At 42.1% G+C, this 24,093-nt stretch overlaps 1 protein-coding gene across 7 annotated transcripts in view; it reads right to left on the bottom strand.

Annotated features, from left to right (window-relative positions):
* The window catches only part of AKAP11 (A-kinase anchoring protein 11), a 41,581-nt gene that overhangs the window by 5,493 nt on the left and 11,995 nt on the right, over positions 1 to 24,093 (bottom strand). For 2 of the 7 annotated variants that reach the window (XM_077933430.1, XM_077933431.1), the window contains 6 exons: positions 23,788 to 24,052; positions 17,631 to 22,266; positions 9,652 to 9,807; positions 2,777 to 2,860; positions 2,113 to 2,159; positions 1,266 to 1,426 (listed from right to left, as the gene is read on the bottom strand). In XM_077933430.1, the coding sequence (XP_077789556.1) occupies positions 1,266 to 1,426; positions 2,113 to 2,159; positions 2,777 to 2,860; positions 9,652 to 9,807; positions 17,631 to 22,266; positions 23,788 to 24,052 (5,349 nt within the window). The other 5 variants (XM_077933432.1, XM_077933433.1, XM_077933434.1 and 2 more) reach the window with 5 other exon arrangements.

Raw genomic sequence — 24,093 nt, 5'->3', positions numbered from 1 at the left:
CCCAAGCCGCTAAGCCGCTTATCAGCTGATCCGCTAAGCCGCTTAACAGCTGACCCACTAAGCCGCTTATCAGCTGATCCGCTAAACCACTAAGCCACTTAACAGCTGATCCGCTAAACCGCTAAACCGCTTATCAGCTGATCCGCTAAGCCCGCTAAGCAGCTAATAGCGCTAATCCGCTAATGGGCTTGCTTCGCAAGACGAAAAACCGCAAGACGAAGAGACTCGCGGAACGGATTCTTTTCGTCTTGCGAGGCACCACTGTAATTGTTTCAGCACTTCCATTGCCTCACCTGCAGATGTAAAGGAGAAGCAGAGCTGTTTGTCATCAGCATGTTGCTGACAACTTACTCCAAACCTCTGGATGACCCCACTCAATCATTTCATGTAGATGTTAAACAGCACAGGGGGATAAAATTGAACCTTGAGGAACCCCACACTGAAGGCTCCATGGGGCCAAAGAGCACTCCCCCGGCATCACCCTCCAGCAATGACTATCCAAGTTGGACTGGAGCAGTGTTCTCAAGCCAATCTACTAACTTGTTAGTTGAGTTACCCACTGCTCAGGCTCTAGTTCAGGCATAGGCAAACTCGGCCCTCCAAATGTTTCGGGACTACAATTCCCACCATCCCTGCCCTGTCCTGCTAGCTAGGCATCATGGGAGTTGTAGTCCCAAAACATCTGGAGGTCAGAGTTTGCCTATGCCTGCTCTAGTTCTACCCAGGTTGCTGTGGAAACAGTTCTAGATGCAGTGTTAATGGGGGTTACCTAATTATTCTATGGGGACACGGGTGGCACTGTGGATTAAAACAGAGCCTAGGACTTGCCGATCAGAAGGTTGGCGGTTCGAATCCCCGCGACGGGGTGAGCTCCCATTGCTCGTTCCCTGCTCCTGCCAACCTAGCAGTTCGAAAGGACGTCAAAGTGCAAGTAGATAAATAGGTACCGCTCTGGCGGGAAGGTTAAACGGCGTTTCTGTGCACTGCTCTGGTTCGCCAGAAGTGGCTTAGTCATGCTGGCCACATGACCCGGAAGCTGTACGCCGGCTCCCTCGGCCAATAAAGCGAGATGAGCGCCGCAACCCCAGAGTCGTCTGCAACTGGACCTAATGTTCAGGGGTCCCTTTACCTTTTACTAATTATTCTATCCATGATTAGACCTGTGACGGGATTTCAACTCTCGCTTATTGCAGTACAAAACGTGATAAACACAGCTGAAGGACGGCAACTGCAATTTGTACAATGACAGCCCTTTCATTACTCACAAGAACAAACTCCTTTGGAACACCGTCATGGAAATGCAGCTCGGCCACCTCTGCTTCTGAAGCTGTCAGCCACTGCAGGGCCATTCTCAGCTGGGAGTCCACCAGGCATGGCCCTATGTCAACGTTTATGATTACCAATGCCTTTCCTATGTTTCCCAACCCTATTGCAAGCAAGAAAGAGAATAAACATGAAAAGCCTAATACTCTGTGAGCATATTTTACTCAATGAATTATGGTGGCCCACTCTTCAGATAACAGCAATACAGTAAAGCCTTGTTCACACATGATCCGAGGGCCAGGGCTGAACAGGGAGGTGCTCAAGATTGCAGATATCAAATTATTCAGGATAGCGAAAACCAAATCCGACTGCAAAGAGTTCCAAAAAGATCTCTCTAAACTGCCTGAATGGGCAACAAAATGGCAAATGCAGTTTTATGTACGAAAGGCCACTGTCCAATGTGGTGCATGCTGTGGTTAAGCAAATTAAATAAATCCTAACTTCGACATATACACTCCACTGTAGGTATCTAACCTGAGAAGAGAGAACTTCACTGATTCATCTGGCTGGCCAATAAAAATGTCAGCATTCTAGGACTTTAGGGGGGAAAACTATTTCCAAAGTCCCTAAGATGGAGCTGGGTCATTCCCATATTCGCACTTTGCTTAGAAAAAAAAAGAATTGGAATAGCTTCAGCAGAAGCTGCCCAGAAGCTATTACGAAATATAGAGGTCATTCTTTGAAACAGCTGAGGGTTGCTCTTCTGACACAGGTCTCATACAAACTGATCCATAAATAGCGCCTTCTTACATCAACTACAGAATAATTGATACATCCTGTTAAGGTTACCTTCAATTGTATCTTTAAGCTCTTCCTCTTTGTCTTCTGTTCCATCACTGTAGGGGAGGAAGGTAGAATTAACGCAAAGCAGGATAATGTTAAGGTCTGCCACTTCAATAAGACGTTGAAGGAAAACATAGTATGAATTAACCAAAGTATCAAGGAATGATTGTGAAAATGGAAGCTTTGCTTCTCACGCCATTTTCTGTCACGTGGCTTGTAAATTTCCCAGATAAAACTTTAAAAGAAATTCTACCTTTCCCTTTCAAATATGGAGTTTTAAGAAGGAGATATGTTATTATTATAATGCACTGAATTATATGCAATGGTTCTAATTACTAGGAGAAAATAAATGATTAAACAAAAGGGGAAACAGAAATATTGTAGGAAGCAAGCTCTTTTTTATGAAGAGATAATTGGAAGCATCTAGAATAGCAAGCAGAACATGCACAAAAGTGTTGCATTTTACATGTTTGTCGGGACAGTCACATTGTAGCACAGTAAAATGGACCCATTCAGTATGAATTTGTTAAGGAAAATCATGATCAGGTGAAAAGCGTGTGGGTAATGAATCACATTTCATATATGCCAGTTTATTCGGTCTTGAAAAATTATGACTTCATGCATTAATATATGAGGGACTAGCCTGTTTCAATGTCTTGGTTTGACCAACCTGTCTGATGTTGGAAAGGATAAATTCTCCTCATACATATCTCCTTCTAAACCAAGACTGCTCCAGCTACTGCTGTTACCATTACTGCCAGGGGAAGAAGAGAACAGAGCTGAACTAGAAAAAAGTTAGCCCAAACCAGAACCCAGAATCTTCATTTTCCTTGATGCGCTCTGTCCAGATTCCTGAGCTGTGGCACCATTTTCTTAATAAGTATACAAAGACACTTTGGGGGGAAAGAGGTACAAAGAAACAAAATGCAAGGGCACCTATTAACACTGCTCAGAAAAATAAATGTGAATTCACGTGGCACTTTTCTCCCACTGCCAAACGATTTCTGCAATCCTCATGTGCTGAGCTGGTCCAGGTCAGAACAGGTGCAACACAGCTTCAGCAATGCAGCAACTGACAAAGGAATAATTTGGATTTCCTAATCGTTTACATGAATGTCAAAGTGCTGAACCAGTACTAGTTTCTTTCGCAAACAGCAAGTTCCAAGGCTTGCATTCAATTAAGTTTTCACCAGAGTAAACTCACTGAAATGAATGAACATACCAAAGTGCATTGATTTCAGTGGTCTTCCCCAAGTAAAGATGGTTGAATGCCACACTCTATAGTTTCTTTACAACGCTGTTTCAAAAATCAGTGTGTTGAGAAAAAAAAGGTTTTGTGAAGGTATCTAGAGTCGCCTTATACCAAGTCACGCAGACCATTAGTGCATCTAACCAGGTATTGTCGCCAAATGACAGTGGTGCTTCCAAGGTATTTGGTAGAAGTTCCTTGGCCCTCTTCTAACAGGACAGCCCATAAAGTTGAGACATCCAGGACTGAAAACAATATTTGTGCTGAAAACCTGTTGTGCTGGAGGTGGCTAGGATGAGTCAGGTGTCTCTTCTTCTGGTTCCGCTAAGCTCCGCCACTGGGGGGCAAGGGCTCTGCTGCCATGAAGCGCCCCCCCCCCCCACTATCACCAGCAATATTCCTGCTGTAAAGTGTAAAGCCATCAAATCCGCTGGGTCCTAAACCAAGCCCAGCTACTGGTAATGGGGCTGATCCAGGCTTCTCTGCTGTTCTCGGCAGGAAGTGGTGCAGAGGAAAGCAGCCTTCCTACTGCCCTCCTATCATCTATCCTGATCAGCAGGAGCAGCAGAATCTCAAATGCAGGGTGCCTCTGCCATTGGCTCAGCCCCACTGCTCTTGCCTTGCTCAGACCATCAGAATTACAAGCGACTTTTACACTGCTAAAAAGGAAAGAAAGAGGAATTTTAAAGTACCTCTAAGGCCAAAGTTCCTTTGCTAGAGATCTTGCCCACACACTGAATAAATTCATAAGTAAGCCAGATGAGGAGTCAAGTGAGAAAGAAAAGTTTGCATTGGAGATCTAAGTTAGAAGGAAGCCCTGCTGCTGTTCTGTTGCCTGTCAAAACACTTTTAATATATATAAAATGTGTCATGACATGGGACTCCTCAGCCTCAGGGGAAGAGGTCATGGATTGAGAACTTCTTGGACTAAGAACCAGTCTTTGATATCTGCATGCTGAAGTTCTATAATGCAGGGAGCCTTAAATGCCAGAACTTCTCTGGTCTGAAGAAGATGCATTACCATCTTCTGATTCTAAGGACTCCAGTTCAGAGGCCATACGCAACCAACTTCTCCAGTGCCACCAGAGTCCCTTGTTCTTTAAATGGGCTAGACTCCCCTCATCAGTGGAGGGGCTAGCTGTTCTAAGGATGCTGCAGACCTTTAAGGCCCAGTCTGAACTTGCTGGTTGCTGGAGCAACAGTCAAGCCTAACCTGTCTGCTTCTAGCCTAGGCTCTACTTGGTGCTACCCAAGGTTCATCCCACTTTGCTTCTTTGCCTTTAGGACTTTAATCTCTACTTTGCCTGGCTTTGTTTATCTGGACTTTGCTTTTCTGGAACTTGACCTATGCTTGACCCAACTCTGCTTCTTCAATTTGGAATGAATGCTAGTGTGTGACCTGGTGTCCCGCGACACTATGCCCGTCACAAGTCCCATTTGACAAGAACCTCATCCCCCAGCTGGGACCACTTCCTTTGGCAGAACAAAATGGTGTCAATTTAGCAAAATATTATAAACTAGAGTGATGTACTTCTAAAAATAGGAAGGTGGTTGTCAGCCTAGCTCACATTTGCAACCAGTGGAGTTAAGTCTGCACAAAGCTGGGAGTTTTAATCAATCAATCAACCAACCAACCAACCAATCAATCAACACCCCACCTTCTTCCCTGAAAAGGACTCAATTAAAGACCCACACAAGTGGTTTGAATTTTTGATTATATATATTGTGGTTTCATATTTTGATTTTGTTCTGTGAACTGCCCTGAGACCTCTGGGTACAGGGCGGTATATAAATTCAATAAATAAATAAATAAAATTGTGTGAAGCAGCTTTTGACTTGTGTTTCTTGCAGGTGGAATGAAGGGTGTATGTCTCATGTTCAAGGGCAACCAACCCAGAACTCTGCTGGGCATGCCCGCGGCCACAGGTGTGTCCAACAGAGCTCTTTGGATTCCAGCCAATGGCATTAAAGCCTGTGACACAATGTCAATTTCCTGCATATAAAACATCAACCATTTCTAAAGAATCTTGAAAAAAAAAATTTGCTAACAAAATTAAAAGCCGATTCTCAGAGGGAAGGCATTGTCAGTCAAACAATTAGTAAATCCTTATGGATAATTACAAGTCTAAATAGCAGATGAAGATTCACTCTCCACTTTATGCTGTACATAGGCAGGAACCTTATAATTGTAATCAGAAGTCAAGTGCTCATGTGTTTCCCCTTCCTTCTTCCTCCCCTTACAGTTTAAATGGTTAACTTACTTGTTTGATCAAACCAGTTTGCCATTGCCTTTAAAGCAGCAAACTGGTCTGAGTGCGTTGTCCAATCAGAGATTGCAAAACAAGATCCATCTGTGATTTGAAATCCTGGTTTGGAGGACTCACGGAAACAATAGTTTGTTAGGTCAGACACAATGTCAAACTATGGTTGGATCAAATCAGAAAGCCATTGATCTAAGCACGGGAAGAAAGGCAGAGGAGCACAGAATCACAGGCTGAATGCCTTCCTGAGCCCAGTTATGAATCTAGTTCATCTCCTCAACAAGAGACGTCCAACTTTCAGAGGCCATCAGTCCACAAGCCAATCAATCCAAACAGTCCAAACAACCTACAGACAGTGAGAAGACGGCCAGAAATGTATCTTGTGGCACAAGTGTAAGTGTTCAGAAATTATATTAGACTCCGCAGTAAAGCTGGTGCCATTTAGTAGTAACTAGAATTAAAGAACTCCAGGCTCCCAGGCAGTCTCCTATCTAGGAACTGATTAGACTCAGATCTGCTATGTCAGATCCTGTATCATTTGTCTTTGGACTAGAGACACATTTCATCATCCCATTGTCTACCGGAGCCTCCACCAGTCCATACTGCTTGAGCTTGCATGGAAAAACTTCATGAGCACTATAGCAACATCAAGTTGTATGCCAGGTATCTGCTGTTGACAATGTTTCTTTATAGAATCTAAATCAGTGCTTCTCAACCAGGGGGGAGATGAAGATCTCAGGCAGGATGGGAGTGTGTTTTTTTAAAAAAATGTGGATAGTGTGTGTGTGGGGGGGGAAGTCACAAACTTTCAATCCAATTAAAAATTCAAATAAAATAATTACAAGAGCCAGGTTTGAAGAGGTGTGTGGGAGGTTTATGTTACCTAACCGTTTAAAAAGCTTGAGAAACAATGATCTAAGTCATCCTTAGCACCAGCTCATATGTGAATGGTCACACTTGGTTATGAAAACTGTCATTCACAGATAACAAACCCACAAGAACTCTTTATCCTTCACTGGTCACGTTTGTTTGTTCTTTCGAGTGTATATTTAAGAAATGGTTTAATTTTATGTTCGTATACTCCAAAGATAGCTTATTATGAGTTGTTAATGTGCAGGCACTATTCTAGTTACTTGCTTTGTGAGAAATGAGCCTTTTCCCACTTTTCTAGTGTTTTTAGCCAAAATGTGAAATCAGAGCTGTCCCTGATTTAGTCACACATGCACCAGGAAAGGACAGCAAATAGCTTCGAAATAACCCAGGAAGTTCCTTCTCCAGACAATGAAGAAAGGACTGTCTGATTCATTTTGAAGCTGCTCTTTCATCTTGCAATAGTGTTCTGGGAAAATAATTGAGAAATCCAGGACTTTAGTGTAGCTGTGACTGGGTAGTTGCGCACCAACCCAAAGGCAAAAAGTAGCAGCATAGACAGGAGGAGTTGTTCATGGTCTAACTCAGGTTTATTTTCATGGGAGGAAAATAAATTAACCTACAAATGCAAATAAAGCCCATCGTTACTATATCCATATTGCATAAAGAGGGGGGCATTGTGACTGACCAACCCAGAGCAGCTATACTAAAGTGGGGGTGGAGGGGAGGGGCTGAGAAAAAGTTGTATATGAAAACTCTGTGGTGCAGCCCAGTGTTGTCATCCAGCCTCTTGGCTTGTTAGGGAAATGACTGCAGGAGCAAAATGGGAGAGAAGTGATTGCTTTCCCGCCCCCTCGCCATGGAGAAAAATAGGGGGATTCCTGGGTTGTGTTATCACTGCTGGTATAAACCAATTGGTATATTGAGATCAAAGGCTTAAATCCGTTTTTTGCTCAAGAGAGGGGGCGTTATTGTTTGTTATGTGCTGATGATAATATTAAGAGTTGTTGTTATTCTGATTTAGAAAATTTCATACCCATCCTTCACCAGAAGGTCTCAGGGCATGTTACAGCAATGCAAAAATTCAACATTTTAGCCTCCTCGCTCCCTCCCTCAACTGCCATCCCCTGAAGGCCCATCTCACTCCCTGAGAAAAACACTTTGGTGAGTTGCCCCCATCTAGTTCCCAGCAGGGCCCCTTCTGCCGCCAGTTGCCACTGCACACACTTCTGAAAAACCATATTGCCCTGCGGGGAGCAGAGAAGCAGCAGTTCCAGCTTTCGCTTTAACATACGCCTGCATTTGAAACGTATTGCAACATTTAAAAAACCCATACTGCTTGTAACCATCTTTTGTAAGCTGCTCGGTGTCGTCTGCCTGAAAAGTGACATAATAAATACCTTAAATAAATAAATGTTATGGAATACAAAAGATGCCCCTAGAACAGTGGTTCCCAAGTACCTAAGTACTGCAGACCCCATATTTCAACAGCTAAGCTGTGGAACGCCTGCTTTTGAAAATGTTGTTCTCGCTATGGTAGTTTTTGTTATGGGAATGGTGCCACAGAGCTCCTGCCGCCCAGGTGGGTTACACAGACCACCAGTTGAGAACTACCGCCTTGCTTTAGCAGTTTGCAACTGAATTTATCCAGCAGGGGCATCTGAACCTGGGCTGCGCAAAATCTTCATCCCATCTGAAGTACCTACCACAAGCGTTCTTCCACCGAATATGGCTGGGGAGTTGGTGGCCCTGCAGATCTTCCTGGGCTACAGCTCCCATCACCACGGATCCCTGGCCCTGCTGGTTCGGGCTGAAGAACACCAGCAGCACCAGGACAGCTACCTGTCCCCCATCCCCAGAACACAATATTGACAGCCTAAGATCCACCGAGGAAAGGCTTTCTGGAAGGTAACTGCTTTACAGCAGATGGGAGTTTTTCCATGGTTTAAGAGTTGCATTGTGGGGGGAATGTGTCTTTAACAGCAGTGTGGCAGGCAGAAATGCAGGTTAAGCCTTTGATTATATGGAAATACAATTGTGGGGAAAGCCTCATCTGTTTACATTCTGTCTGTCAGACACTTTATTTCTAAAACTGTGGTTTAATAAATTGTTGGAAGCCACCCAGAGTAGCTGGGGCAACCTAGACAGATGGGTGGCATATAAATAAATTAGTAGTAGTATTACGACTTGTGTTTTGCCCAATATATTTTGGGGCCTCCACCCCAGCCACAAAGAGGATGCAAACTGCATATGCAAATTTTATCTAACTTTGTCATTGACTGCAAAGGAAACAGGGGCCCCAATCCACATATAACATGCTGGGCCCAGAAAATATTGCAAGGGCACCCCTGCTTAGAAATGCCAAGCCAACAGGAGTTACTAGTAGGAGAAATGCAGCTGGACCTTCCACTAAGGATGTGTTCTCTTTTTAAAATTTGCTTGTAAAATTAGTACCCTTTAAAATGCCTACAGAATGACTCATCTGATATTTGGGAAGTCGGATGTTGCGGATGGGCAACTAAATGTCAGGATGGAAAATGCCAAAGTTACAGGCTGCAGAAAACTGGCTGAGTTTTCCACTGATAGCATAGAGAAATGATGGGGAAATAGATGAAGAAATGGAATTGAAACAATGGTGTTATGTAGATCTCTTCTTATCACAGCAGTTCTACCACTCCAGTCAACAAGAAGTCTCCATTGCCTCGTTTGATCTGCATTGAGATTCTTGCAGTGAGTTTATGTTTTGTTCCTGCACAGGCACATATTAATTAAGCCATACATTACATTATTTACAATGTTTAACTCTGACCGAGTCACATCCCATACAAATAATATTTTGAGGAATTTTCAGAAGTCACACTTGTATACCATGGTTTAATTAACCATGTGTGAAATTTTAATGTAAGGTTAATTTCCCCTTATAACACCAAGATTACCGTGGTAGCTCCCAAGGCCAAGAATTGCTTGATTTAAGATTTCTTTTTACGTAATGGTGTTTAAAGTTTCATTTGTTTATGACCTGTGTTTTAACTTTTTGACTATTGAAAATAATATTTCCCCAAAGCGGAATTCAAGTAAAAACTGAAACTTTGAAAGAAATGCAGGGCTGAAGGATAAACCGTATCATTAAAGGCTGTGAGCATGTACAAAAGGTATTTTAGTTACCTATCACTGAGGTGGAGAAAGCTGCTATTCTCATCAGGATGCTCATCTTCAAAACTCAGGTTGGACCAGCTGCCAGTGCTGTCATCACCAGTGCTGAGACTCATCTGCTGGCTGACTATGGATTCAGCAGAATTAAACCCTTCTTTTCCCACAGAGCTAGATAAAGATTAAAATGATAGGATCACTATTGTGTTGCATATAGTTCCATGGCACTCCCAGTTTGGCTTCTTGCCGCCCCCTACTGTTGCCCACTGGGGGAATGTGGATGTGCTGATTAAGATAATGTGATGCTGGGGCCTCACAAGTAAAGCTGCAGGAGACCTTTTTTCCTCTGAGCAAGGAGCTCCTTGACAAACTTTTCCCTGCCAACGGCTTAAAAAATGAATCAAGACCTAAATCAACTACCTTCAGTTTGTAGAAAATGCAGGAAAGGCAGGCATTAAAAAGGGAGGGGGAAATCTGCTCCATTCCAATTACAAATGCAGCTTGAGCTGCCATCCATTCTAAAATCTTGACTATAAACTTTGACTCTTCATCACATTATTCTTCCTCGTCTGCAATCCTATGCATATTTACACAGAGCAAGCTCCATTAAATTCAGCGAGACTTGCTTCTCATTTAGAATGCACAGGGTCAGACTGTAACACTGAATAGTTGCCTAACAAAGCATCTTCTGCCAGCTAGAGTTTCAAAATGCTCATTTGGTTCTTCTGGTTTTAAACAGCTACTCTGAACGTGACACTGTCTCAGAAAAGAGGACCAACAGCCAGCCCTGCCCTGAATTTGTCTTTTCCCTCTCTGCTTCCTCTATTGCCCCTGCAAGCTTGTTCAGCTAGGAGTTTAGCCTGAGCAGACACTTTCATCTCCCATATTGCTTCGGAGTGAGTTGCCCACAGTTCTGCAGCGCCATGTCTTTGGAGTCTGCATTAACGATCCAAACAATCATAGACATAACAGTGTGATGGCAGCAACAAAAAATGATAATGCTATTCTAGGCTATATCCACAGAAGCAAAGAGGTTCCTGCATTGCACGGGGTTGGACTAGATAATGCTCTTGGTCCCTTCCAACTCTACCATTCTATAATTCTAGGTCTGGTGTCCAGATCAAGAGAAGTAATCATACCACTCTATTCTGCCTTGGTCAATCCCCACCTGGAGTCCTGTGTCCTGTTCTGGGCACCACAATTGAAGAAGAATATTGACAAGCCAGAATGTGTGTGCAGAGGAGGGTAACCAAGATGATCAAGGGTCTGGAAACCAAACCTTATGAGGAATAGTTGAGGGATTGAGTTATGTTTAGCCTGGAGAAGAGGAGATTGAGAGGAGATACAACAACCATCTTCCAATATCTAAAGGGCTGCCACATAGAAGATGGAGTAAGCTTGTTATCTCCTGCTCCACAGGGTTGGAGTCAAACCAATGGCTTCAAGTTACAAGAAAGGAGATTCTGACTAAACACCAGGAAGAACTTTCTGATAGTAAGAGCTATTTGACAATGGAAAAGACTCCCTTGGAAGGTTGTGGACTGTCCTTTCTTGGGGGTTTGAAAGCAGAGATTAGGTGACCATCTGCAAGGGATGATTTAATTGAGATTCCTGCATTGCAGGGGATTGGACTAGATGACCCTCAGGATCCCTTCCAACTCTACAATTCTATGATTCATAGAATCAGATGGTGTCCCACATCTTATATTTGCACAGTTGGTTCTTCCTGCCTAAATGCAGAACCTACAGAGATTTATTTTGTTAGTTTGAGCTCAGTTCGTCCAATCAGTTAAGGTCACCTTGTATCCCAATTCCGTCTTCTACCAGTTTGGTGTCATCTGCAAATTTGATAAGCATCCCATCAATAGCTTTGTCCAAGTCATTTATAAAGAAAATGAACAACAGTGGGCCCAGACTGAACCTTGCAGCACCCCACTTGTAATGTTTTTCCAGGAGGACGAGGAACCTTTAGTGAGTATTCTTTGGGTTTGGTCAGTCAACCAGCTACAAATCCACCTAACAGTTGCCTTGTCTGGCCCACATTTTACCAGCTTCCTTGTTAGAATATCATGGGGACTTTGTTGAAAGTCTTACTTAAATCAAGTTACACTATATCCACAGCATATGGATCCCCTGATCCACCAAGCTTGTAACTCAATAAACAAAGAAAAAGAAATGAGATTTGTTTGGTATGACTTGTTTTTTAAGAAACTCATGCTTGGTTTTAGTAATCACAGCATCCTTTTCTAAGTGCTCACAGACTGTTGAATTATCTGTTCTATCATCTTTTCTGGTATTGATGTCAAGCTCACCAGTCGGGAGTTACCTGGGTCTTCTTTTTTCCCCCTTTTTGAAGATGAGGACAACATTTGCCTACCTCCAGTCTGCAAGGAGCTCACCTGTTCTCCAAGAATTCTCAAATATTATGGACAGAGGCTCTGAGATTACATCTGCAAGCTCCTTTAGTACTTTTGGGTGCAGCTCATCAGGCCCTGAAGATTTGAATTTGTTTAAAGAAGCTGGGTGTTCTCTTACCCCCCCTCTATTCCTATCTTGGGCTGCAGGTCCCTCCTTGCACTGGGCGCTGCTTTCCTTTTGAGTGAAGACAAGAGGCAAAGCAGGTGTTGAGCAGTTTTGCCTTCCCTCTGTCACCTAGTAGCATTTCTCCATCTTCTACACAGAGGACCTAACACGTGCTTGTCCTTCCTCTTGATTTGAACATAGCCAAACAAACCTTTTAAAATTATTTTTAACCTCTCTTGCAAGACTGAGCTCATTCTGAGCTTTAGCCCACCCAGCTATTCATGTATTCTCCTCCTTCATGATTTCCCATCTCTTCCATTTCCTATACATACCCTTCTTAAAGCTCAGCTTATCTGTAAGATCCTTATGCAGTCATACTGGCTTCTGTAGATGCCTTCCACTTTTCTTTCTTGTTGAAATTGTCTGCACTGGAGTCTTTATTTCACCTTTAAGAAACTCCCATCCATCTCGGACTCCCTTCTCATTGATTCATTGATTTTAGAACTTTCTACATCCCTCCATACTGAGAACTGTCCATTCATTCCTACTCTCTGCTTCCTGTTTCTTAACTCACTCCTCCCCTTCTGTATCTTGATACAGAGCAGTGAGTCTGCAGGAGGAATGTGTGCTGGGCCCAGGGGTAACCTGTGCAACGTGGTCCAGGACCGGTCCAGAATCTGAAGGTTCCGCTAGCAGTCAGTCCGACAAGGCCAAGGCAGGACATGAGGCAGGAAACCAGGCAAGGACAGGTACAGGATCTAGCATATAGCAATGTTGCTCCCGTAACCTGGCGCGGGGCCCGACAGCCTTTTATCTTTGTCAGGGTAGCAGCCGGTCCTGATCCCCCGGTGACTCACCTCCCTTTTTCACCCGAAGGCAAGCACTCCTCCTGTGAGTACTCAGGTCTCTCCTCTCAGACCTCAGTCTCTGCAGCTCGGGAGACGTTAGTGGGTTACTAGACCCAGGGGCTGCCTCAGCCTCCCCTGACCAAACCAGTAGTGGAGCAGCTGTAAGCAATGGCCCAGCTGAAGGCAACGAGGTAATCCCTGCATCTGGAGCCAGGGCAGGCTCAGGCCTCTGTCTCGGCCCAGCTGGTGTTTGTTGCAGGGGAACCTGTGCAGACTGGGACTCTTCAGGATCAGGCCCCAGACTTGGTTCAGGTGATGCCTGAGGCAATGGATCCGGTGCAGACTGAGTCTCCTCTGGTTCCGAGTCCAAGCCCGAGTCCCAGGCCATCACAGAATGAGAGAAACAAAGGTATCATGTTGAGGAATGTGAGTGCAAGAGTGCTGTGGGCTTCCCAGAGGCATCTGGTAGCTCTGTGGGAACAAGATGCTGGACTAGATGGGCCTTTGGAGAACTGTACCAAGAGAACTGTAGTGGCAGCTCTCTCCAGGCCCGCCCGCCCCCACCTTCCCTGGAGGATGCTGAAGACCTCCATGTCCTGACACAATGGTGCCCAGCTCAGGAACCCCACAACTGTTGGCATGAGAAGACTGTCTGTCTTATATATTCTTATTGCTTAAGTGTTTAAATTGCAAACCGTCTTGGGTGCCTTGGCAGAAAACCAGTATATAAACCCAAAAATAAATAAATAACAATAACAATAACTAATGAGTTCCTGATCCACAAGAAGACCTCTCCTCTTACTCTGTGACTGCTTATATGGCATACTTTGACAAAAGGTACATAACGTCAGTAAAATCTTCTCTACCTGTATGCTTTGTTGACACTCTCAAAAGACCTCTCATAGCACGTTTCTTCTATATGCTTGGTATTTTTATCTTTGGCGATGCTTTCCACTACTTTTCCTGGAACAGCTGTTAAGCTAACTGGCCTGTACTTTCCAGGATATCCCCTGAAACCCCCCTTTAAAAATAAAATAATGTGTTATGTCCCAGTCTTCAGGTACTGGTCTTAGGAAGAAGTTACGTATTTTTCTTAGACAATCAGCAATTTCCCATTTGGGTTATTGAGGAACTCTTGGGTGGATGCTATCTGGATTCATCAATTTGTCATTTCTATTTTGTCTATAAAGTCTGTAACTTTTTTGTCACCACAGTTTGCATCAGTTCTTCAGACTCTCCACCTATGGAAGTTAGTTCAGGCACAGGGATCTACATCATATCTTCCACTGTGAAGACAGAGGCAAACAATTCATTTGTCTTCTCTGCAAACTCCTTATCCTCTGTTAGCACACCCAAGGTACTCCTGTCATCCTAAGATCCAATCGCCTACCCAGCTGGTCTTCTGCTAGAAATGTATTTAAATAACCTTTTGCTGTTGACCTTTATGTTTCAGCAACATGCTCCTCAAATTGTTTTTAAGCATCTCTTATGGCCTACTTGCATTTCTTTTGCCAGAAATGAAGTGTGTGTGTGGAGGCTTTTTTCTTTTTTCTTTAAACCAGGATGAAGCTTGGACAGCAGGAAATGGGACTGGAATATAGAGAACTGAGTACGAATGAATGAAGACATAACAAGCAAATAAGCATGGACTACTACACTATAAAAATGTGTCAGAACCCATGGGGAGAAATCCATCATACTGGACAGGAGAAGGGCTATCCTGGACACTTAACGACAATTATAATTATATAATTGAAGAGTTACTTTTGGACTTTTTGAGTGAAAAAAGGTGGACCTGAGGTGCCTGGGAGTGAAGACTGAGAAAACAACACCTAGAAGACTGAGAGAAAGCTGGACACTAAAACGGCTGGAGATTACTTGGAAAGCATACTCTGAATATGATATATTATGTATATGAACAATTGTCATATACATAATTGGCAGGCAGAGAATCGAAAGATCCTTTCCTTCTTCTTCTTTATTTCTCTTTTTTCTTCCTTTTCTATGATCTTTCATTTTTGTTTTCTCTCTAACAATTTTATCTATATTTATGCTTTGTTTATTGAAGTTTCCTATCGTGGATTAATGAAGATACACACTAAGGCGACGGAAGGAAGGTGAAAGGATCTCTGAGGGTGGGAGCCTGGGGGAAGCAGGGGAAGCCCCCAGGCGAGAGTGGGGAGGATTGACTTTTCTGTGTGTGGAATAAGGATTAAGATATAATTGTGATAGAAGGTCTGGTATTTATTCTCCCCCTTTCTTTCTCTTCTCTTTATTTATTCTCTTCTTTTGCATACAGTGGTACCTCTGGATGCGAACGGGATCCATTCCGGAGCCCCGTTCGCATCCTGAAGCGAATGTAACACGCGACTGCGCATGTCGCCGCTTCCGCACAACATCATTTTGAGCATCTGCGCAAGTGGTGAAACCCGGAAGTAACGTGCTCCATTACTTCTGGGTCGCCGTGGAGTGCAACCCGAAAATATTCATCCTGAAGCTACTTCAACCAGAGGTATGACTACTTTCTGGCTTCTTTCCTATTTACCTTCTTTAGATTAGTTTGGCTTTTATTGTCTTTTATGTTGAAACTTCTTAATAAAAATGATTTTTAAAAATGAAATTGAACTGCACAGGTAAATAAATGTTGTTCCTTTGCAGACTGACTTGAATTGAAGCTGGTCTGCAAAAGGATGAATCTCACCTGATGTCATGAAAATGAGATAGGTAGGTAACCCTACTCACCTATCTACAGGGACAGAAGGAGGTTGGGATCCTGTTCCCCACCACAGCCTCAGAGGTACCTTGTTATGGTATTTGGCACCAGCTGAATTCGTATATTTTTACCCAAGTTTTTTGGGGGTGGCTGATTGGTCACCTGCAACTGAGAAATTCCTGCCTGTGGTATGCCTATTTTATTTTATTTTAATCTGGTTTAAATTTCTTATACTGTGTTTTTATAGTTTTAATGTATAAGAAGCTATGTTTATAAACCACCCTGGGATCACATGCGGTAATACAGTGGTGCACAAATCAAATAAAGAATACATACAGAAACACACACACAAACTATTTCAACAAGATCAAAGATGCCTTCATTTGAAAAAGAAAATCAAACATTTTGCTAAACCTCCAGAATCATTTCTACCAAGTGAATCACCTAAATTTATCGAGACTGTATATTTTCCAAAAAGAATGAGACTGGTTTCATATCACAGTCGGTCATTTAAAAAATAATAATGAGGTACTAAACTGTATAATAAGGAACTATGCCTAGAATAGGGATTCCAGCTAATTTGCTAGTAAGTTCGGTCACATTTTAATGTCATCTTTCATACTGTTATTTCTTTAAATACTTCTATCTTCATTAGGCATTTAACATAGTTTCTGTGGTGCTAACTGACCTTGCAAGTGATCAACCTCACTTCCTTTTGACTTCTGGTCAGACAGAAATTACTAATTAATTAATTACCGTATTTACTCGAATCTAATCCTCACCTTTTTTGGCCAGATTCGATTCGATGGCACATTTACATTCGCCATCAAATACATTTTTTGGTTTCAAAGTTCTGAAAATCTAGGTGCGCGTTAGATTCGATGGCACATTAGACTCGAGTAAATACGGTAATTAAATTTCTATATTGTCCTTTATCCAAGGATCACAGGGCAGTTTACACACTCTTCTCTCTCTAGATCTCATAACATAGTAACAAACAAAAATAATACCCGCCCTCCATTGTTTAATTAGCCAAAGGCCTGGGAGAAGAGGAATGTTTTTGCCTGGTGTAAAATGAGATGTTTTTTCTTTAATCAGTAGATTGCAGCTATAAAGCAACACATGCACATGCAGAGCACTGGACACATTGACTTTTCTTCTAAGAAAATATTTCTCCTACCATGGGAATCGCAGGAAACATATAACAACTAAGGGACAAAAGTGGATTCTACTGAAGTTCCTAAGCTGTTGGACAAACCAACAACATATACCCAACTGTGCTTTCTATTTTAATGATGAATTTGGAAACAGCTTCAACAGTATTCACATAACCAGGGAAGGATCATTTCAACCTTCACAGCCAACACTTATGGAAGTTTCAAAATCAGCTTCTGTTTACCTCAGGATTTTCTTTAATCAAATTTATTAGGGTTTATGAGTAGCTCAGCAATACTATTTTCTACATAACTACATGTTCTGTGCTTTAATTTGATGCTTCATGTATCTCTCTGCTGCCACCTAAAAGATTATCCAAACCTGGATCTGACTTGGCAGAAATCAGTGATGTTTTATCTTCTACCATTTATGCTTCACAATGGCTTCTACATTTATGTTAGAGCAAAAAACGAGAAACAAAAAGTTGGCCAAACCTGAAAGACGACAAATACTCTTAAGCTTATACTCTGCATTTTAAATTTACTTAAATCCTAGCACCCTTCGTGAACACAGTAAACAATTACTTTCCATGGCAATACTATTAAATGCCCTTGTTTTTAAGCTTTATCACAAAACGGAAAGCTAAGTTCTTATGACTTTCTTGCATAAATTAAAATTGTACTAATACTGAAAAATGCATATAGTTTTCAGCACCTTACATATATTAAAAGCAATATAAAATAATTTAACTTTACCTTATGTTGGCAGGTGGACTAATGTTTGTCATACAGGAAGTCATTATTTCTGTAGTGAGGCTTTCAACAAAGCTGACTCCATCCTGGCCAATTCCACTATCCGCTGTCAAACTTGTGTTGCTAAGCTGCCTTTCTGCTTTGTCAAAAACTGTAGCAACCACATTTTCAGCAAATACTACCTTCTCATCCATATTAATATGAATTTTTGGGATATCCAGGTGAAGAATGCGAGATTTAGGACAGATTCCACTTTTTCTGGGAACCTGATGAACTTGAGAGTGGAGTTCTTGCCGAATCAGCTGCAAAGATGAACTTCCAGCACAGTATTGATGCTCATTCATACTACAGTATCTGCAGGCTGTTGCAGAAAATGGAGACAACTTTTCTGCATATGTTGTTCTATCTCCATTTGTCCAGTTTCCAGTAGTTTGCAGCGTAGCAGATTCCAAGCTAGCTTCTAAAGTGTCATCTACTACCTTCCTAGCATACTGTTCAATGGCATGAATAATGCCATTTCTGTAAGTAGGTTCATTTAAACTGCCTGTACTATGATAAAGCTTTTGTTTGCAACAGAAAGGAGAAAGTGCTTTAGAAAATGTTGCTTTAAGATCAGTGACTTGATCGTTCTTAGATTTTTTATACAAACAGGAATCAGTTAAAGATTTTGACAGACAAGCTCCTCTCATTATTTTCCTTCTGACATCAGATGTTATGCTACAAGCAAGGGATTCTGAAAAATCTAGCAACTTTGTACATTCAGTTCTGTGTGTGCTACATTTGTTTCCACAGGCTCGCTGCCCCAAATGACAAATGTTCCCTTTTTTCTGTTTCTTTCCATCCACACCCGGATCAGCCTTACTGTTTACCTTTGAGCCCTCGGAGGGAGCTATTTTACTTTTATACTTCATCCTGAGTTTCCCTGCAGCTTCCTGCATTCCAGATTTTATAGATCTGTAAGCAAGTCTACTGGCAAACTGATCCATTATCAGTTCACTGTGGCCACCTTCTCTTTTCAGAATACGAATGATGTGATCTGCATATTCATCAGTGACACTCTCACAACTTGGATATTTGGAAGTCAGACCTGGAGCTTCTGGGTGCTGGGGTAGAGAGAGTATAGAAGAGTCTGTCTCTCGAGACCCCTGGTCTGCCCAGGGACACCTCATGTCTTTGGCCCAGCATTTATGAGTGTTTCTTTTAGGACGAACGCCATCTGCCCCGCAGTTCACTTGCTTCAGCCTTAGAAGAGTGCATTGTTTGGATTCAACTATTTTCTTAGCTTCACTAATGACCTTTCCAGCCATATTACCAGCATAAACCAACAACGAATGTAGGCTGGCATCTGAAACATTCACAAATCCACTATGCCCACATCTTTTATTTTCCGCACTTATTGGAAAGCATTTATTATTCTCCATTTGAACCGCTTTATAATCTAAATGTGAAGCAGCCATTTCGGTTGCCACAGCAATTATGCGAGTGGCTAGATGATCGGCATATTCTGTTGTCCTTCCTGATGCTTTCGTTCTCTCGTCCAATGCTACAGGCCAATGCTCTTCATCTTCGCTGCTTTCAACTTCCTCAGAGAGAGACCGCATCAGTTTCAACATGAACTCTTCCTTTTCTAAGTCATGGCGTTCATTTTCATATACTCCACCGGTTTCTGATCGGTAAGGGGTAGAAGGGGGCGTCGCGGGTGCAAAATCCTTTGCTAGTTCACCTTTCAGTTTCTTTGATAGCTTTCTTAAATTCCACTCTGAACTCATTTGGGTTGCTATTAAAGGTGTTGGTGGAGGTGTGTCTGGTAGGACACAAGGAGTTTCAGCTCTGATACTCAATTTGTCTTCCATCTGAAATGCTTCTTCACCGTTAGTTGCCACAGAAGTGAAGGCATTAATGCTAGGAAAAGTTCTTTCGGGACCAAATGTAGAGCAAAGTGCAAAGTGCCCTGCTGATTTGTATGTGTTGTGTTTTCCCAGTGGGTTGCTTGAGGATTTTGCTGAACAGCTTTCTGCATCTGGAAACTCTTCAGCAGGTTTCACAAAAGTCACTGCAGAACAAGGAGATGGCGTGGATGTGGAAGTCCTGCAACCCATATGTCTCTTTTCCCCCTGAATGCCATCTTTAGACCCTGAAAGCAGACACCTATTAGAGTAAACTGGCGATACATGAAATTTAGATGAGCTGTTCAAGGGCATCTGCTGCTGCCCTACAATTACTGGAATACTTTTGTTTGTTTCTGATGGTTTTATTGCACTATGCAATTCTTTCCTATTGCTTTTTTTACTGGTTCCCAATCCCACACAGTATGCTAATTTCTCACCGGTAACAGAACAGGCAGATTTAGTTTCATCTACAGACTGTTTCACTATTCGCTTGGCTAAATAATTTGCAAACATATTCTCACAGGCATCTTCACCAATGCATGGCAAATATGACGTTTTATCCAATTTTAGTATTTCTGTGTATTGCTCTGCATTTTTGGATGTCTTGGAAGTGGTTACTGCTTCATATGCCTCCGTTACAATCATATCTACCATTGTTCCAGAAAAATTACTGACGCTCGGCATCCTAGTTGTTAAGTCTGAAAATTTACTGACTTCAGGGCTATTTGCTTGCTTAAAGTCACTTTGTGTACATACAATATGTGCATTATATTCACTGTTCTGACTGCTATCTGTCATCAAGTAAACATTTCTAACTGATGTCACTTCATCTTGTCTTTTCTGTGTTGCACAACACCGCTCTGCTGATTTTTTATAAAATTTCAGACTGCCTGTTGACGCTGAATGTTTCCTTACCTGTATGTCATTAAATAAAATCTGATTTTGACAAAGTATGCTTCCAGCTAAGGGCACCGGGATTGAACTTGCAATGCCAGACGTACAGAACAAAGCTTTATGGACAGTATATTCCTCCCTGAATTCCTGTATTGAATTCAAGGCTACTGGTTCTTGATCATGAAACTCAGAGGAAGCATTGGAGGCCTGTGTTGACTCCAAACTACTTTCTGCACCTATGTACTTTATATTGTCCGTGGAAATACTAATTGCTGCTTGTGTTGTAAATGCCACCTCAACCTGTGATAACTCAATAAAAGCTTCCTGAATAACCGACTCAGACAAGTCTTTGGAATATGATTGTATAACTTTATCATCATAATGGAAGGACCAGTTCTGAAAAGTTGTAGGAGTTGATGGGTGTGAAAACTGGCACACTTCCATGATCCCCTCAAAAATTAGTTCCTCAGCCAGGTTTGCTGCAAATTTTGCAACTGTGTTGGTAAATATTTGTTGCTTTACAGAATGTAGCTCTTTTAAAGCACCTGTTAACGCTTCACTCACCAAAAAGCCTGCTAGTCCATTAATAGCTTTCTTCTTCAGTGAAAAAGCTTGCTGCCTCCCAATCTCATAAAAAGCCATTTGAAAGATTGAAGAAGTCAGTTTTGCAGCCAAGTGACAGAGTGCATTAGTACATGAAGAAACACCTTTCTGAAGATCTTTAAAAGCACTGCCAAAACTCTTCTCAACGAGCTCTGATGCAAATTTCTGGATGTGGTCTTTAATCATTAGTGATTTGCATTTAGATTTTTGTCTGTTATCTAATTCTTTTCCAGAAGTTTCCCCTTGGGTTTTTGCTGACTGGGCTGTTTCTTCTTTTGAGACAATCCTATTACTGTTAGAAAATTCCTGTGTGCATCTACATGATGATGGAGATCTGGAATTAAAGACCGAACCTAAGATTTCAAAGGAAATATTATTTGCAAAATCTGAGTATGGGTGACAAACCAGATTGTGCTTTTGGTTAATGGCACCTCTACTGACACCCAACTGACAAGGACACTCTGTTGAAAGACAACTGCCTAATGGACTGAAAGCTGAAGATCTGATAGGGCTGAACAAGCCTCCACTGTCATCCCCTGATGTTTTCAATGGCCGGGGGGAATCAGGAACATCCAAGAGGTTGCTATATGGAGATTCTGGTTTGCGAGGCGTTGGCTTCCTCACATTGGCTGGAAGAGTGGGATGATCAACCTTGAACCTTTGAGGATTCATTGCAGTGGTTGCAGAGTGTGGCCTTTTATGCGAAATCGTTTTCATATGAGATGGATGTTGAAGGACAGGACCCCTCGCATGTTTACAACCACTCTCCAGTGTTTGTTCTTGTTCATCAAATTGGTCAAAGCTATCGAAAAATTCACTTACTTCAGAGTCTGAATCCTCTATGCCATCTTTCATTACTGGGATTTTTGGTAGCTGAAGTTTTGCCTTTAGGCTTCTCTGATACCCTTCTTCATCTAAGAAAATAATAGGGCTTGGGCTAGAACAATCTGACTCTGATGATTCAGCAGGAGAGGAAGAAAACAGTGTTTTACATAAAGTGTTAACATTCTGATCAGAAGAATTCTGTGGCCTGAAGAAACTCCTCTGCAGCCAAGGATCCGAAACAGAAGTTGTGACAGAATTTCTTACAGAAGATGACAATTCTTTTAATTCCAAGATGTTAACTAGAGATGTTGATGACTTGACAGATGGCTTCCGATGTAGAAAATGAAACTTTGGATCGAGAGATTCCAAACGTTGAACAGAGATGGTCTGCAAACCAGCATCTTGAAGTTTTTCAGGTGTAACTTGACCTGTGCCAACAGGGAGGGAAAGGAACAGTTAACATACGATACATCTGAAAGCAAAAGATTGCAGCTGTAGCAGAAATAGGTTAATAGCATAAAATGTACTTGAATTTTGGTCTGATCAAAGATTGGGCAGCCCAATCCTATTCATGTTTACTCAAAAGTAAGACTTATTTCGTTCAACAGGGTTTATTCCCAAGTAAATATGAACAGGATAAGAAGTAGAATTGTCAGTGAAATTCTCCCAAGTTGGGCTCAAAGAACTCTGAAGGCTTGGATAAGCCCACCTTGAGTATGAAGCAAGCATAAATCTTGGCCACATAAGAATTCCTGTTTTTATTCTTGACCAGCATTTCCCATGTCCAAAATGACCCGATCCCCACTTCCCTTTATTTACCTGGCCAATGGTGCCAGTACCGGAGACACCTGTGTTGCACAGGGAGGTCTGCCCTGCTCCCATTTCCTCTGTCTACCTGGTGCACAGTTTACACAGTGGCCCAGTTCACATATCATGCTAAGCCAAACCATGGTTTAACATGAATGAGTGCTGGGCATTGGGAGAGGAGCTCATAGCTACATTGTTTCTCACTGGTTGTTTCGCTGCTTCATTATGCTGAACTAAGCCATGATTTGGCAGACCTGGGCTTGTGGTTTAGCTCTTCCAGACAAACAATGAGCCACAAACCATAGGAAAACCTTTGTTTACAGCTCATGGTTAGTCTGGAAAGAGATAAACCAGGAGCCCAGGTTCAGATGTCATACCTAGCCAAACTATGGCTTCATTCAACATGGCGCAGCAGAAAGACCATGGTGGAGGAAAGTGGCTACAGACTCCTCTCCTATAGTCTATATGTTCATGCCAAGCCATGGTTTGGCTCAGCAGGATGTATCAGAACAACTGGGCAAGAGGGACGACATAGACTTCTCTCCTCCCTTCTGCTGGCCAGGTAAGAGAAAGGCAAAATGATATTTGGAGGAGAGGAGCACTGAAGAGGAGGTTGTTTTGGGGACAGTCCTCTGTCCGTCTCAGAAAATGTAACGTTCTTCCATTTTTGTTGAAAAAGAGCTTGGATCAACTCTGTGGTGAGATGGAAAGAACCTGCCCATCTTTACTTAAGAAGCTAATAAAATCTTAAAGTATCAACAACTTATATATCTCCTTTAGTAGAAAAGGGTAAGACAGATAATTTAGATTGACAGCTTGGATTCTACTTCAAGAACATCTTAAATTTACGCAATCACAAACTGCTGCTTCAAGAAAAAGGCCAGAGATTACACAAGATTTACCAAATTTGAGCAAGCATAGTCAATTATTGTTTATTAGATGGGTCATTCAAAAAAATCAGAGTTCATCACAGGGGCTAGTATTGCTTGATAGGTTTTTTAAAATACATATATATAAAAGATACAGAAACCAATAGCCTACTGTATATACAAGTATTTCACTTTTAAAAAGCTAATCATGGTATTCAATCCCTTTAAATCCCAACTTATTTAACACTATCAGAATATTGCAGGAACACTAACCAGAGTTTATCATTTTTGTGGGCTCATCTTCATCTAAATGTTCTAACGCAGTAACGAAATCATCCTCAATTGATGACACTGACTGATTAGTATCATCATCCTCAGCATGGGGTATGATGGACAGGTGCTTCTGCAATGAGCGTATTTCCACAGTACATCTTATACCAGCAGCATATTTACTCAGTAAAGTAAACAAAGAATCCACTTCGTGTCTTGCAAATGATGGAGACAATTTCATCACACACAGAATCCGTGAGGGGTAATTCTTGAGAAAGAGAGAGAGCAAATGTAATTTTACCCATTCAA

This window comes from Podarcis muralis, chromosome 8, assembly GCF_964188315.1.
Source record: "Podarcis muralis chromosome 8, rPodMur119.hap1.1, whole genome shotgun sequence".
In the NCBI taxonomy this organism is placed as follows: Eukaryota; Metazoa; Chordata; class Lepidosauria; order Squamata; family Lacertidae; genus Podarcis; species Podarcis muralis.
Note: the sequence above shows the minus strand (reverse complement) of the source record. Positions and strands in the feature narration are given on the sequence as shown.